At 46.9% G+C, this 16,393-nt stretch overlaps 1 protein-coding gene across 1 annotated transcript in view; it reads right to left on the minus strand.

Moving 5' to 3' along the window:
- Positions 1-10,349, minus strand: part of ARHGAP6 (Rho GTPase activating protein 6) — a 436,053-nt gene extending 425,704 nt beyond the window's left edge. Inside the window, exon 1 of the mRNA XM_036226473.1 lies at positions 9,362-10,349. Coding sequence (XP_036082366.1) covers positions 9,362-9,937 — 576 coding nt within the window. The 5' untranslated portion in view covers positions 9,938-10,349. The remainder of the gene's footprint in view (positions 1-9,361) is intronic.
- Between the last annotated feature and the right edge of the window lie 6,044 nt (positions 10,350-16,393).

Consider the following 16,393-nt stretch of genomic DNA (forward strand, 5'->3'; position numbering starts at 1 on the left):
TTTTCTTATAGCTGTCATAGTGGGTATGAAGTGGTATCTCACCGTGGCTTTGATTTGCATTTCCCTAATAGCTCATGAAAACATCCTTCTTTCCCAGATAACAAAAGAATTGCATTTCTTCACAAATCACGTTCCGGTTTTTGTTTTTTGTTTTTTGCCCTATTGTAACACAGATGCAAAGAGAGTCTCTATCATGAGACATGGCTAAGGGAGGATGTGGTAAGCTGTAGACCAAGATGTCACACCCCAAAGGTGTGTCTCCGACACCGTTATCGGAACACAGATTCCCTCAGCCACTGACTGAATTCTGATAGGAAACACATTTTCCCTTCCGAGGGCATCAGATGGGAAGAATCAGAATTCCAGGACAGAAAACCGAGCTCACGTTTCTGCCAACCCCGCATGTGTCACGACATGCACCATAGCCAGAGCTTATGTATTTGAAGGTGACATCTGGCTGGGCCAGAAAATAGAAGCGGAACTTCCTCGGATAGATATGGGACCAGGCAATCAAAAGCAGAGTAAGAAGGAGGGGTGGGGGGGCAAAACCCTCTGCGGGGAACCTTTACAGTGAATCCTAAAACCTTAGTCATGAAGCTTGAGGCCCAGACACACTCATCGTTCGCCATCTTTTCCCTTCCATACTCCATTCCGGTTGGATTGCTCTAAATGTCTGAAGCATATAGTCACCTCCCCCACCTTTCCCTCCGGGATCCACTCCAAGACCCCCAGCAGAGGCCTGAAACTACAAAAAGCACCAAACCCTGTATGTACTGTCTTTCCTGTTATGCACACCCACGATGGAGTTTAATTTATAAATTAGGCACAGTAAGAGATTAACAGCAATGACTAATGATGAAACAGAACACTTATAACAATATACTCTAATAAAAGTCATGTGAATCAAGTCTCTCTCTCAGCGAACTAGCATGAATTTTTTTCTTCTTCACTATTTCACGGAGAGGAGATTCGTTCTCACCATAAACTTTAGCGACCTCAGCATACGCCTCTTTTCTGTCCTGAGTTGAGGATTTTCACCTTTTCAATTGAAGGAAGCACTTGACAGCTTCTCTTTGGCATGTCTGAATTACGCTTTGGGGCCATTATGAAGCCGAATAAGGGTGACCCGAACACAAGCACTGCGCTAACGCTAAAGTCGATCCAATAAGCAAAACGGCTACTGAGTGACTAGTGGGCAGGGAGCATCTATGACGTGGATGCGCTGGACAAGGGGATGAGTCCCATCCCAGGCGGGATGGAGCAGAATCTCAGCTCACTACTCAGAACGGCATGCGATCTAAAACTTGTAAATTGTTTATTTCGGGAATTTTCCATTTAATAATTTCAGACTGAGATTAACTGAAACCACAGAAGGCGACAGGTACGCCTGCTGCACTACGCTCTCTCTTAACCACAGGCCATTCCTTCTAGCTGGAGCGTCACCCCTCTTCTTTCTGGGGCGAAAGCCTCCTCATCCACTGATTCCAGATGAGGCATCCCGGACCTCCTCGGTCCTTGTGTCAGTTTCCTGTGGCCACCGTGACAAATTACCACAAACGTCCTGGCTTAAAATGACACACGCATGTTCTCTTAAAGTTCTGGATGTCACAAGTCCCACTGGGCTGAGATCAAGATGTCAGCAGAGCTTCATTATCTCTGCACGTTCTAGGGGAGACTCCATTTCCTTGAGTTTTCCAGCTTCTAGTGGTTCCCCCATTTTCACAGCCAACAGTGTAGCGTTTTCAAAGTCAATCAATCGATCGGTCAATCTCTTTCTCCAATTCCGTTCTCCTATCTCCCCTAAATCTGACCCTCCTGCCGCCCTCTTATAAGGACCAGTGTGATTACATTGGCTCACCCAGATAAACCATGATAATGTCACCATCTCAACATCCTTAATCACATCTGCAAAGTCCCATTTGCCATATAAGGTAACATATCAATGGGTTCTGGGGACTAGGACATGGACGTCTTTCGGAGGCCATTATTCTGTCTACCAGTGTCTTCCCGGCATATTGCCGCACCATTCTGATCAAGCGCAGGGATTTATTTATTTGAAACTATTGCTTTCATAAAAGTGTAAGCATCTTTGCGGCCACACGATCGTTCCCCATCGTTCCCAGTGCCAAGTGCATAGCCAGCACTCAACAAATATTTGATGACCACACAGCTGAGTGGACAGTTTGCCTTTGCTGGACCAGAGTTCCTGCAGGAAGGGGAGGAGGTAGGCTAAGATTACATTGTAAAAAGCTTTGAAATGATGGGCTGAACAGTTTGGATTTCATTCTGTACACCCGAAGCCCCAGCACAGGTTTTGCTCAAGGACTTACCATGATTATAATCAGATGTTTGGAGGAAAAGCCCATAAGCCAGGTGAGGAGGGAGAAACTTAAGGCAGGGTGTCCAAGCAGGAGGCCATAGCAAATGAGGACCCAAACTAGCAGTGGCAATAAGAAGGAACAGCTGGAGAGAGACCTAAGCACTCGGATACATTCCACTTCAAATCCTTTCTAGAATGGAGCAAATGAGAAGTAAACACGACAGGATTTGATCATTTAAGACAGGATAAAGAAAAGAAGGGGACAACGAGCGGCATCTCCAGCCATCTCTGGCAAAACTAAGCAAGTGAGAAAACGGTGACACCAACCAGAATCAGAAATACAGAAAATTAAACGCGCTCAGAGGACGGGGGTGCTAATCTGTTCCGCTTCAAATATGTAGACTATGAGAAGAAGTTCAATGGGCCTTGTGAACAGACGACTTGCAGAAAATCAGAAAGAGATGTCAGGAGCTCATGCACGAGATCGTGGCTAAACACAGAGTTCGGAGTGTCCCTGAGAGGAATGGTGGCTGAAGTCACAGAAGTGAATGACATCACCCAGGGAGAATGATTGGAGGAAGAAACGCAGAACCGTGGGGATGGGTGGACAAAGACAAGCACGGAGAGAAGAGCAGAGAGACGTCTGAGATAGAAAAGGGAGCAGTAAGGCGAGAACCGAGGCGTCCCCACGTCCCCGTGTGTCACGGGGAGGGGAGAGGGGGGAGGGGCGGAACAGTGCCAGCGGTTCTGCCCAGAGTCCAGCCAGGCAAAGGAGGTCCAGGAAGAGTCTTGGAATGTGGGCATCTTTGAGAGACCTGCTGCAGCAACAAATGGGCATAGAAAAGAGATTGCCAAGGTTTAAAGTGCCCGTAGTCATTTACTTTCTCTAGAACTTAGGCAGTTTATACTGAGAGTCAAGAAAGATTTCAGGGTGGTTCTGCCCTTAGTTTGTTGTTTGAGTTCGAGCTTAACCCTTTCAGTCCCTCTCTTTAGCAGTAAAATAAGGAGGCTGCAGCTTGATGCTACGCAAGGTCCTTTCTGAGTCTAAAATTTGCTCTTTCCAACTTTCACATCCCAAAATTCTGGTGAAAGCTCTATTCCAAGGCATCAGAGAAGAAGCTGTCTTCACATTATTCTCTATTTAAGTAAAAAAATTACCTTAGAAACACAGTCTAGCAGAGAGATATTCCAAAAGAGAGCAGATGAAAGTTGAATAACTATTTTCCTAATTTATAATTCTTACGGCATTATGCTGATTTCAGACATAATTCCTTCTAAAATGCCCTTTGTCAATGTGCCCTTTGAAGCTGTGTTACTCTAATTACTTCCTCTTTGGTGCCATGAGTGAGCCTCTATTTTTAATCACACTATTACTCTCTGCCCACGTTTTAAATTTCAATTCCAGTTTCTGTCATTAGGTATTTACCATTCCATTCTTCCTTACACATATATTTAGACACCCTGGATTTTTTCTTATCTTTAATACCTTTTGAAAGGCTTTCTTTTTCTCTCAATTCAGAGCTTTGGTTGACAGACATCAAAAAAAAAAGTAGGAGGAGGAGGAGGAGGAAGAAGAAGAGGAAGAGGAAGAGGAAGAGGAAGAAGGAAGAAGGAAGAAGGAAGAAGAAGAAGAAGAAGAAGAAGAAGAAGAAGAAGAAGAAGAAGAAGAAGAAGAAGAAGACGACGACGACGACGACGACGACAAAGAGTAAAGACAGAAACATGAGAGAAAATGGTACTGGAAAGTAAAACCTAGAATTCAGTCTCTTATACAGAGTAACACATGAAACAAGTTTTCTTAACCTCGGTGCTACTGAAATTTGGAGCCGGATGAATTATTTCTTGTAGGGCTCTGTCCTGTGCATTGTAGGGTAATCGACAGCATCCCCGGCCTCTACCCACCAGATGCCAGCAGCATCCTACCACCCCAACTCTGGCAATCAAAAATGCCACCAGGTATTGTCAAATGTGCCAAGGGTGCCAACTTGGCCCCAGGTGAAAACCACTGGCCTGTAGAAGTAGTTCGGTAGTGCAAGGAAACAGTCTGCCGAGATGGAAAAGAACGAAATACACGAGTGTTATGTGTCCGTGCCAACTCCCATCTGCCTCTCGGATCCTCAGGATGGTTTTCCCGTGCCCACCTCCTCTGGGCGTCTATCCTCCGGCTCGTTTACTAACACGTACCCCCCACCACCACCACCAGACGACGGAGGGACCTCTCTAAAACACACATGTGATCATGTTCCATCCTCATGCTTAAAAATCAGCAACTTGCCCCATTCTCTGCCACAGGGTTCCTCAGCCTGGGCACCCTTGACAATGAGGGCCAGATGACTCTTGGTTGTGGGGGCTGCCCTGTATGTTGTAGAGTGTTTAGCAGCATCGCTGGTCTCTAGCCACTAGATGCCAGTAGAACCTCCCGTGTAATAGGCCAAAGAATGTCTCAAAAATACCCACCTCCTAATCTCTGGACCCTGTGAATAAATTACATGGCAAAGGCAAATTAAGGTTGTAGATTGGATTAAAGGTTGCTTAATCATCTGACCTTTAAGTGGTGAGATTACCCTGATTCAACCAGGTGAACCCAACATTATCACAGGAGCCCTTCAGAGAGTTTGTGGGAAAAATGATTATGGAAAAGGGTCAAAGAGATGCAACGTGGCTGGCTCTAAAGACGGAGGAAGCAGATCGATGGCGAAGCAAAAGAAATGGACCCTAGAGGCTTCAGAAGGAACGTAGCCCTGCCAACGCCTTGACTTCAGCCAGAGAGACCTGTTTGGGACTTCTGACCTCTAGAACTGCAAGATAATAAATCTGTGTTGCTCTAAGCCTATGAATTTGGGGTAATTTGCTACAGAAGCAATAGGAAATTAATACATTGATAAACGAAACCACCTTCAGCCATTTCTAAATGTTCCCTGGGGACAAAGTAAGTCACCTCCCGGTTGAGAACCACGGCTCTGTGAAACATAGAGTCCGAGTTCCTGGCATGGGCGCAGTGGACTCTTCGTAATTAATGCTACAACCTGCTGTACTAGTATCCAACACAGAGCGAGATGCATCCTATGCTCCAGCACACCGAAATTCTGACTTCCAAAACACTCTCCATCTTTCACTTCTCTGCGGATTTGATGGCAAGAAGTGCCTAGAAGAGTAGGCAATGTGCTTTGGCCCTCCCGCCATTTTTACCCCTGCCCATAGTTAGTATTTCCTTCCAGATATGTATCTAATCTGCTTCCGTTAGGTCATTACATGAAAAGCCACGTGGTTGCTACACATACAAAACCACAGATGCCCCAACCACCTCCTTTAAACAGAGCATCGCTCTCAAGCCCCTTGAAAGTTCTCTTCGTTGGACACTCTGCCATCGTTGACACCTCTGTGCCTTGGCATGTCCACTCTTTTCTCTTTCTTCAAGGAATCACTTCCTTCCTGCTTCTTATAAACGGTAGTCATCACTGAGATCAAGTTCAAGTATTCTCTGCACAGTGAAGCCTTCCAAGGGCTCCCGAAAGCAGGGCGAACCATCACATCGCCACCCACCGGCCCCGACCCTCATTGTGCTGTGATCCTTCCGCACCGCACTGAATGGTTGACTGATCCATCATCTCCTCATAGGACTCAGAGCTCTTTAAGGGCTAACACTATGTCTTAGCCTCTCTGCATTCCTGGTACCTAGATAAATGCTTGTGCTCGAGAAGTGCTTGTGGCATGAACGAAGAAGCCATGGACAGAGAAAAGTCATTTTAATCATGGGTTACTGAAGCTGAGAAACTCCAGATCAGCTATGACCACAATCCCAGTTCTGATTCACTAGAGTTAGGGGAACTCAGGGCTTGGAATGAGACCTCGCTCCATTATCTGCGATCGGAATGAGGGACAGAGCGTGGCTGCTAAGAACACAAGTCAAGAAGTATGTACCAATTGTGTCCCCAAGCTCCATTTATCCCTTCGTCTTCTCCCTTTTTCTACTCAATGGATATTCTACCCAGCACGTCCATGAATCAGATTTTGTTAAAGCAATCCTGAAATGCATAGTGAGGACATTTTAATAGAGTTGCACCTGACTTTGTCTAACACGTCCAGGTTTTAGGCCATAAAATAGCCATTTGTGAGCTTTTATGAGAGTTGCTACTGTATGAACATTAAGTTTAAAACCAGAGAATCTCTATTAATTACATGAATGACTAACCACTATGCTGTATACCTGAACCAAATAGAATGTTGACTGTCAACTGTAATTGAAATTAAACACACGCACATGCACACACACACGCACACACACACAGAGAATCTTCTGAAAGAACTAAGCAGAAATGCATGTGTTCATCACTTGCTAAACCCGAATGAAGGTGAATTCTCAGGTGTGCTTATCGGTTCAATGGAAGAGAAACAGAAAAGGTGAACAAACCACGAGAGGTCCATGGAGTCTGCAGGCATGCCCAAGAGGGATCCGAATGGTGTGGGAATTGGACAACGGCCCCAGACAAACTTTATGCCATTGAAAGCACTTCTGTAGGCACTGGCTAGATGGCCAGTATGGGGAGCTCCGTGCAACTCACTGGTTCTCAGTGGGGCAAATTTGACCCCTCGAGGGCATCCTGCAATGTCTGTGGACATTTTTCATTGTCACACTGGTGGGGAGGAGTGCTATTGGCATCTAGCAGGTAGAGGCCCAGGATGCTGCTGAACACCCTACAATGCACAGGACATCCCACCACAAAGAATCATTTAGCTATAACTGTCAATAGGGCAGAGGGTGAGAAAGCCTGCCCCAAAGCAACCAGGGAAAGCGCGAGGACCAAATCTGTATGAACCAACTCTCCCCTCCAGGGCCCATAAATAACTCTGCAAGGTGCTCGCTTGGACTTTTGACATTATTAGTAAAGATTCTCTTTTAGGACAAAGGGCTTGGCTTGCTTGCCAGGGAGAAGGACAAGCAGTGCTCAATGGAATGAACTTCCTTGGTTTTTGAGAGGGTTCCAGGGAGTTAAACCTTTGAAAGGTAATCCAGGACATGAAATTCCAGACCCAGGGTTAAATTAGGATATCTGGGCCTCTACTAAACAAAATCAGCCTTGGCAATTCATGCCAGGATTCCATCCAATCTCTCCATGTCTGCCTCGAGAATAAGGAAATTACACACACACACACACACACACACACACACACGAACATTCTTATGAGGAAATTTTGTTCTTTTTGGATGCCTAGGTACTTAGTTTTAACCATCGCAAAGAAGCAAAAGTCATAGATGAGCTTGCAGACTGCCACAGAACAGTTAGAAGCCACCCGATATTGCTGCAGTTTGGATTATGAGGTCTGTCCATTGGTTACGAGATTTTACTGGATAAGAAGATAATTTGTAATCAGTCATGATCATCTACGTAGAACGCCGTTTGGTCTTAACAGTAACAAACAACATCTGTACACTATATTCCAAGCACGTATGGCTGCTAAGAAAAACTAGGACATTCTTAATGATATAACTGGATTGAAATGGGAATGTCGGCGGCTATCTAATCCAAGAATTTGACTTGCTTTTGCATTTCTCTGTCTCTCTCTGTCTCTCTCTGTCTCTCTGTCTCTCTGTCTCTCTGTCTCTCTCTCTCAGCTCCTAAAGGTTAATCTGGTAATGTGTGCTTCGGATACAGAGTGGGAACCTGGCCCCTTCCAGAGATCAGGAGAAACTCCACATCTAGATTTCTGACATTGACATCTTTCTAATGCTGAGTTCCCTGGTTTGAGGAAAATCTCTCGCTCTCCGACTTGACTTTTTTTTCTACTGCCTATTTTCCTCCAGAAATGGGCAAAACAGTCAGCAATGTTTGTTAGTTTTTGTATTCCATACTCCCCCCATCCAATGGCAGCTGTCACTTTGACACAGTACCTAATATTTTATTAATATATGCTGCTAATATTTCTGAAAAATTCTGCTGATTTTTCTAAGGAATTCTATTAAAAGTCAACATCTCGCAGTTATCTCGTGTTAACAGAATGAGGTATGATCTTGGATGCTATTTTCAAACTCTTTTTCTTGGTTCTCTTTCCTTTATTTAGTCTAAATCTCCAGCAATTACATGGTATTTCGTTTCATTTCTGTAATTCTAACTGTACTTTAAAATATTTAATTACAACCGATGGAATCTCCCTTCCCTTATGGAAACAGATCCAAGGCAAACCTATAGAGTTTGTGGACTGAGAGTCATAGGAGTTGATCATTTTTAAAACAACTACTATTTATTCTCTAAAGGCACACTGCTTTCTAAGGACACATCAACCTCGGTTTTCCGTAGCTCTGTTCTCCATTCTTCTCAACCAGACAGCAGACATCCTAAAGGTGCCAAATAGCTCCCTCCGAGTTCCCTGTTTAATGATTCCCGATTCACAAATATTTCACTACTAGTTGTCCTTAGCGGAATTTGGGCATATTTCCATGATTTTTCATAGCCTTAAAGAAAGCTTTCTCCCCTACATTAAACTAGTACTCCATACCATAGGTTTCTGAAATGAGACCTTTAGGGAGAAAAAAATACCAAAACTAGAGAATTCTAGTAGCTACTCCCCCTGCCACCCCACACAGCAAGCTACACACACACACACTATTGGCAACATCCTCCAGAGTAATAATGTTCCTGAATTCTCTGTAGAGCAACCGGATGACAGACACAGTTCAAAACATATTTCATCCAATGCTTACAAACAGCTTGGAAATAGATCACTTGAGTTCCTAAAAATATCGGCTTGGGCGAAGGGGTGAGATGACCCTTGGAAATAGCCTGTAGCGCACACAGAAAAGCAGACGTCGCGTCTTCCCCGGCTCCCACCGCTGCTGCCAAGTGGAGCCCAGAAGTCCTGTCAAGACGCGCGCGGGTGGCCGCTAGGGATGGCGCATTTCCAGGCACTAGTCACCAGCCAAAGAGGCACAGCCACACCACAGAAACCCCTCAACGGGTCCCTGAATCTACAAATGTCATGCAATTAAAGACCTGCCCAGATGTCCATCCTTGGGCCATGAGGACGCGCGGCGCCAGACCCTACCTCGGACTTCCACACGACGTAGGGGTGGCCGTGGCTGTTGGGTGGGGACTGGAACTTTCTCTGCTGGAGCCACCTCCTGGGAGAAGTGAAGATGCCGTTGGAGCCTCCCCCGGAGGAGCAGAGGATGGCGCTGCGGCCACTGCCCGGGCCGGCCAGGACCGAAGGCAGGTCCCAGGCCATGCTCTTCTTGAGACCACTGCGACCCAGGGGGACCTCATAGTCAAAGTGGAAGCTGCCAGACGGCGACTTCTCCTGCGGGGTGCTGGGCATGGAGGATGAGCAGAGGGGTCTAGGGGACGGGAGTCGGTTGGCCCGCGGGTGCGGGCCCCGCGGATAGGACGCCGCGCGGGTGCCGGGAGCCTCGGCCGCGGGCAGTGGGGAGGAGACACGGCCTCCGGGGGCCCCCGGAGAGCCGCCCTCCGCGCCCGCCTCGCCGGCACAGCCTCCGATCAGGGCTGGGTCCAGGCTGCGGGTCTGGCGAAGCTTCCTTTTGGAGAAGCCCTTGGCTGAGGCCGCGCCGCCGGGCGCCGGCGAGGAGCAGGAGAAGACACTGTGCAGCAGGCTTTGCGCGGACATCTCGGTGGGACTTTGCCCGAGGGCCACCCTCTTCCCGCTGTCAGGATGCCGGCGATTCGGGGCGCGGGAAGGAAGGGGGCTTAGGCGAGGCAGCGCCCGGCTCACGCGCCACCAGCGCTCTCCGAGTGCCCCGGCGAGGACAGAAGCAGGAGAGCCATCACCGGCCTTCTAGAAAAAAAGGGGTCGCGGGCCTTCTGCGGCCGCTGGAACCTTCCCCGGAGCCGACGTAGCGAAGGGGTAAGGCCGAGGAGGAAGGTCAGGCGCCCTGGGCTCGCGGCCCCGCCGCCGGCGCCACTCCCCCTGCCCCGCCGAGGCCGGAGACTCCGCGCTCCCGCGCTCGCTCGCTGGCTCTGCACAGCCTCGAAGTCTCCAGCAAGCTCCTCCTCGCGCCCCGGGACGGTCGCGAGGGCTGGGCAGGCGGCCTCCTGGGTGTGCGCCCGGGGCGCGTCCGTGGGCGCTCCCCGCCGCGGGAGGGACTCCGTGCCGGCGCCCGAAGCCGCCCTTCCAACCCGCTAGGTGCAGGGGCGCCTCCGGGCTCCAGGTGCCCGCAGGGTGCCAGTCTTGCCACACAGTGGGGACACTGCGCGCTGCGCCCAGGGCCTTCCCAGGGTTGCGTGGCCACGGTGGGAGAGAATTCCTGGCCGCGCGAAGGGCAGAGCCCCAGGGCGGGCGCCCACGCTCCGCCCGAGGGGCCCTCGATATTCGCAGCCCACCCTTGGGGCGCAGGGCAGGCGCGGAGGGGTCCCCGCACGCTCACCCTAGAGGCAGCGGAAAGGGGGCAGCCGGACCGGTGAGGCGGGAGGGAAGCCAGGTCTGGAGCTGGGGCGGAGCCAGGAGCGAGAGGGAGCAGGAGCGGGGGAAGCTTTCCGGGCGCGCGACCTGGGAGCCGCCCCAGCCCCCGGGTCTCCAGGGGGGGAGCCGCGAGGACGGAAGCGCGGACCTCTGCCCGGCCTCCCCTCCCCCGGGTCCGGGGGGGCGCCAGCTCCGCTCACGTTTCTGGGAAGGAAAGGAGGTGTCAGATTGCACCCCACCCACTGGTGTCAGATGGGCAGCCCGGGACGGTGGCTCTGAAGTCGAAGTGAAATCTCCAGCCGGCCTAGCCGCCACCCCTGCTGTGTTTTGGGTCGGTGGTGGGGGGCGGGGAGGAGGGGGAGTCTGTTTGTTTAAGGAAAAGTAGAGATTCAGTTCTAATGCGCTGGAGATGGGGACCCGAGGAGAGGGAGGATCCTGGGTAAATGCGCTCGCGGAGGAGCGGTGGCCGGGGCGGGCCGGGGGCGGCGGGCACCCACGCGGCGGAGGTTGGCGCTCCCGGCGCGGTGGGTCTCGGCTTTGGCTCCCGGACGCCTCTGGGCGCAGCGAGCCGCGGCCACATTCCTAGGAGGCTGGAAAATGCTGCCAATGTCAATGTCCCCTGCTCCGAAAGGAGTCTGGTAGCAGCTTCTCGCGCTACTGTCCGACCCCCCGAATCCACGAAGTGTAGCGCCCCGCCCGCCCCTCCGAGGGCTTTTTGACGTAACGTTGAAGTTTTGCAACGCGTCTTACGCGGTCCCAGCAGGGCGCAGAGGCAGAGCTGGCAATGCCAGCGCACTGTCCTGATCTGTGCTCCGTGTCCCCTCTTACCACTTGAGGGCGAAGAGAATTTTGCACAAATGTAAAGGTGACTTTCCTTTACTATCTTTTTTTTTTTTTTTTTTTTTTTTTTTTTTTTTTTTTTTTACCAAAAACAACAACAGAACGAACTTAGAAATACGGGCGTGTGACGCAAACATTCGCTTTCTTACGTGTATATCGGAATTGTCTAAGCTTACTTCGGGAAGAATTCTTTTACTCCCTATAAAATTTTCAGGGGAGGAATTTGTCTTTTTTTAAAAAAGTGTGCTTGATGTACCGGATATTCGACTGCTGGGGACAAGGCGCGTCGTATGAGATTTACTTAACGGAAGCGTGGCATGCCTCTTCTACAAGGGGCTTCGTTAGGACCCCGGGATCTCTGCCGTATCCAGCGAGACAGACTGGACCCTGGGAATGCAAGCCATCTGCTCCCTGACCACGGAACGCCATACGCATTTCCCAGTACTGTCGCCGCCATCCATCTCCGCTCACCCTGAAACCTAAGTATTTTCAGTGGCTGACGATTAGGTGTGCCGTGGAGAGAGACACAGCGTTTACAACCGCTTCGTTCCCAGCTTGACTACACATGCCCAATTACATTGGGGAGATTGTCGCTGTTGGCTTTCTTCTCTCCTCAAACAAATCTCATTAGAAGTCAGAGAGGGTGGGTCTTGCCTGCCCTTTTCTTAGTTAGCAATACCTTGTAACTTGTCGTTCGTAATGAAAACACTTGATGTCTCTGCCATTCGGAGACCATCGCGTGGAACTGGTTATGCCTCATTGGATTTGGGCATTTGGAGTCCATGGTTAACAGAGCCCGCACTTCACAGGACCACGTATAAGTCAAGGTGATTGAGCAAATGTAGTCCAAGATTCATATAGGTTCTAGTTCTCTAAGCCCCTCTGATGACCAACCATCGTGAGGTTGAAAATGCAACTCTGCCATAATTACGGAGGGCTAATAAGAATGAATGCCCTCCAGACACGAAGTCATACATTCCAGGTCATGGATGCTGGAGAGCCAACGAGCAGAGGGACACTTTTATCCGCACTTGGGGCTTGGAACAGACACATCCAGTTAATTCATCATCTCGTTTCCAACAGGTCCTGACCCTCCACTAGCCTAGAGGACACAGTGAACACCTTGTTTTAAATGTTCATAAAATTAAGCTCAGGTTCCTTTTTGAAAACCCAGTGTAAGTACATATGCTTTTAAAACACAGGGGGAAAGAAAGATTTTGTAAGAAAATTATTTGGATTTTTTAAATCGTATTTTGAAAAACTATTCTGATTTCCAACCTGATTGCTATTAGGTTTCCTTTGCAGTCTTTGTGGCTTATGGCATATTCATTCATTCTTAGTCAGGGAGCCCTATTTTACTCTTGTTTGTTACATAATCCCTTTGCTTATACAGACCCACTTATGTTGGCCTTTCTGATTGACTGTCATTTTAAGCCAAACTTGATTTGGGAAGGTCTGGGTCTCATTTACCAATTTCAAAAATGGCTGTTGTTGTTACGCTGATCCCCAGAATCTTTCTGACAATTCGTCAGCCCGTTTCAGTAGCAGTATAACTGATAGTCTAGAAATAAACGGATGTGAATATTCATACTTTGAAAATCAGGTGTCTAAGGCTTTTTTATCAGGGCATTTGCCATTGAAAAATAGTGTCCATATTTGTTATTTGTTTGTTTTTTCCTCAGAGCTGAAGTTAATCAAAATTTTAGGATACCTTTTATTAAATGGCAGAATAGTCTGTTCGTTATTTATTCTCCGTTATAATTATCCTAGAAGTTTAGGATAAAAAAATCTATTCCATCCGGTCACGGCACAAGAACATTCTAATGAAAGTTCTGGAGTCCTTGGTCTGACATCAAGGTATCTTCTTATCAAGGATCCTAGAAAACATTGGTTTTCTTTCCGCTCCCTTGAGACACTGTTCTACAAACACAGACATCTTATACCAAAGGATATATTCTGTTAAACCTAAATTTCCCTTTTCTTAACTTCATCCCTTAACATTTTTCTTATCTCTGGCCAAAATTCCTCTTTCCTCTTGGTGTTTAGAGCCTTGAACTATGTGTAGATTTGTATCATGCCCCTTGGGTCTGACTTTGTGGTTTGGCTACACTATAAAGCCCATATTTTGCTTTAAAACACCATCACTGTAGATGATCTCCTCTGGATTCCTTCCAGTCACTTATTTCTTTTCAATTCTGAGGTCTAGTATTTTAGGATACGGCATCCTATTTTGCCCTTGTTTGTTATATAATCCCACTGCTGATATAGTCCCAAGTCACAGCGAACTTCCTAATTCACTGCCATATAATATTTCAGACTTCTATCTGATTGGCTCCCAACTCTTAGTCAGCATCGCTCATTTTTATTTCATCCTGCCTGTGCCCCTCAAACTGATCGTGAGCCCTCTGATACCATTTCTACATGCTCAGTGACGTGTGGGGTAAACAGTTCACAGCATCTCACTCTCTCATAGAAGTCAAGGATTCTGCCTCCGGGCTCCTGAAACGTGGAAAGGGGAACATGATTTTAATCTGCGTGATGTGGAATATATGAGAAATGTGTGGAGAACATTTCCAGGGCTTAAGAATGCTAATTGCATTAAATAGCCAGACTGCCCCATGCATAAACTATTTGATTGTAAGCTAGGAATGTTTTGTGGCTGAACTCAGAATGTTTCTTTAGATTCGTATTCTAATATCTCCCTGAATGAATATAACTGTCGAGGCAGTTAAATTATAGTTGATCGACTTCGGTGGAGATAAATCTAAAGCTACAGAATAAATGCACATGGGCAAGATTAGTAAAAACTAACTTTCTTAAACACCAACCCAGCATTGAGGGACAATGATCATTTTCCAAAGATGGAAATGTTGTCACAGTTTCTCCAGGTGAATATAATAATTTGCAAGACATAAAGGTGTTTGAGAGCTCGAGTCCTAACTGGTACTGTGAAGTGAGAAGATAAAGATATGTTTCACTCTTTACCTTAGAGAACAATTGAAGATCACAATACCAAAAGAGATATTCGGGGTGTGTGTGTGGGGGGACAACTTTATGCCAACACTAAAGAGAAGAGATGCTAAAGATGTCTCTACCATTTGCTAACTTGAAATTAGTGCTGTACTCAAGATCATCTACTCAACTTGCTTCAGACCTTTTAATCATAACAATATAATAACAAATAACACTGTTGGAACTTACTATATAGCAGGCACTGGGCTGAAATCATACATGAACTCTCCGAATCAACAGTTACATACGCACATGCGCACACACGCACACATACACATAGAGTTATAATGCTTAACCTGCAATTTTACAAATGAAGAAAATCAAGACCTAGAACAGTCCCACAAGTCACTGACTCCCTGGTCAAGTGGCAGGGCTGGTATTCAGATGCATGTGACCTAACCTCAAACTCTAACTCTTACAGGACTAGAATTGCAGATTAAGAAGCTATTTGATTTGGATGTGCTTTGGGACCCTTTCTGGATGAATTTCGATTTGTTGATTTCTTATCTAGCTATGTGACCTTGGGCACATCACGTGTCGGCTCTCATTCTCACTTTCCATCTGCAAAATCATATCCCCTTGGGAACGTGTGAAGATGACTAATGGCCCTGGTGTACGCAGCATGCTTAGCACAGAGCATTCTGGAGAGAATGAGCATAGTAATGGGATTTGTTACTACAATTTATCCAAAATCTACAATTTTTCATTATTTTATGAATCCAGATATATTCAATGGCGATCCATAAGGCCAGTTCACCTGGTCTTGCATCCAAAAGACCCACTCAAATCTTTCTCATTTGCTAATGAATTATTTGCTTAAAATTATTTGAAAAAGACTCATGGTCCACCCAGAGATAAGTCATAGCTAGGATTTTCACCACTCTCCCCAAGTTTTAGCAAGGTCTTTTCAATACCAACCAAATAACACCAACATGGGCTTTCAAAACAGGGCACTTTTTTGAGTTAAATAAAAGATAATTTGGGGTTTTCTATATTCAGAGCAGAGTATAGAAAATGTTTTACCTTTTATTACATTTATATATCAACAGGCCAGTTGTTTGGCTCAATATTTTATATCAATTTCACATTGCCCAAAATTAGAACCATGAACCCTCTCTTTAAAACAGGCACCCAGTTGAGGTTTTCACATCCATCTAGTTAATACCAAGACCTCTGACAAATTTCTCCTGACATTAAACTCAGAAACCTAAATGACTATTTTTATTCATCTTTCTCATTTTCTCCCCACTTTGTGCATCTAATTTCGCCATCCCTCGCCAGTCATAATCTTTAAAAAATTCCTATTTCTATGGCAGCATCTGCGCGGATGTTAGCGATGTGTTGTTTTCTAGCGTTTCTTCCTTATCTTCTCCTCAAATTTAAAAAGCAGTTTTGCACAGGGACATTTTCCCACCCTTTCGCTTACATGTTCATTTCTCAAGCTAGTGTGAGTACAGTATTCCTAATACCAACCCTCTGTTTTTAGGATACCCATTAGTGAGGCAGGTGAGAAGCCCGGTTATATAAAATCTTAAGCCAAGTTGCGGTGTCGATGTGCTTAGTAGAGTGCCGGGGGCCACGAGTGAATCGATCGTTTACCTGCAACCAGCATTTGAATCCTAACTGCATAACCACCATTACTTTTATTTTTGGCTTGAAAACAACCGACTTCCAACAATAATACAAGTTGTCTAACAATCGAATTCGGTTTCGGTTTATAAACATTTTTGAAGACGCTCTGTGTGCCAATGGCATTCCTTCTTTGTTAGTTTTACTTTCTTCTGTCTTTGTGGGTGAAAGTGCACTTGGACT

Source organism: Rousettus aegyptiacus, unplaced genomic scaffold (assembly GCF_014176215.1).
Source record: "Rousettus aegyptiacus isolate mRouAeg1 unplaced genomic scaffold, mRouAeg1.p scaffold_m13_p_9, whole genome shotgun sequence".
NCBI lineage: Eukaryota > Metazoa > Chordata > Mammalia > Chiroptera > Pteropodidae > Rousettus > Rousettus aegyptiacus.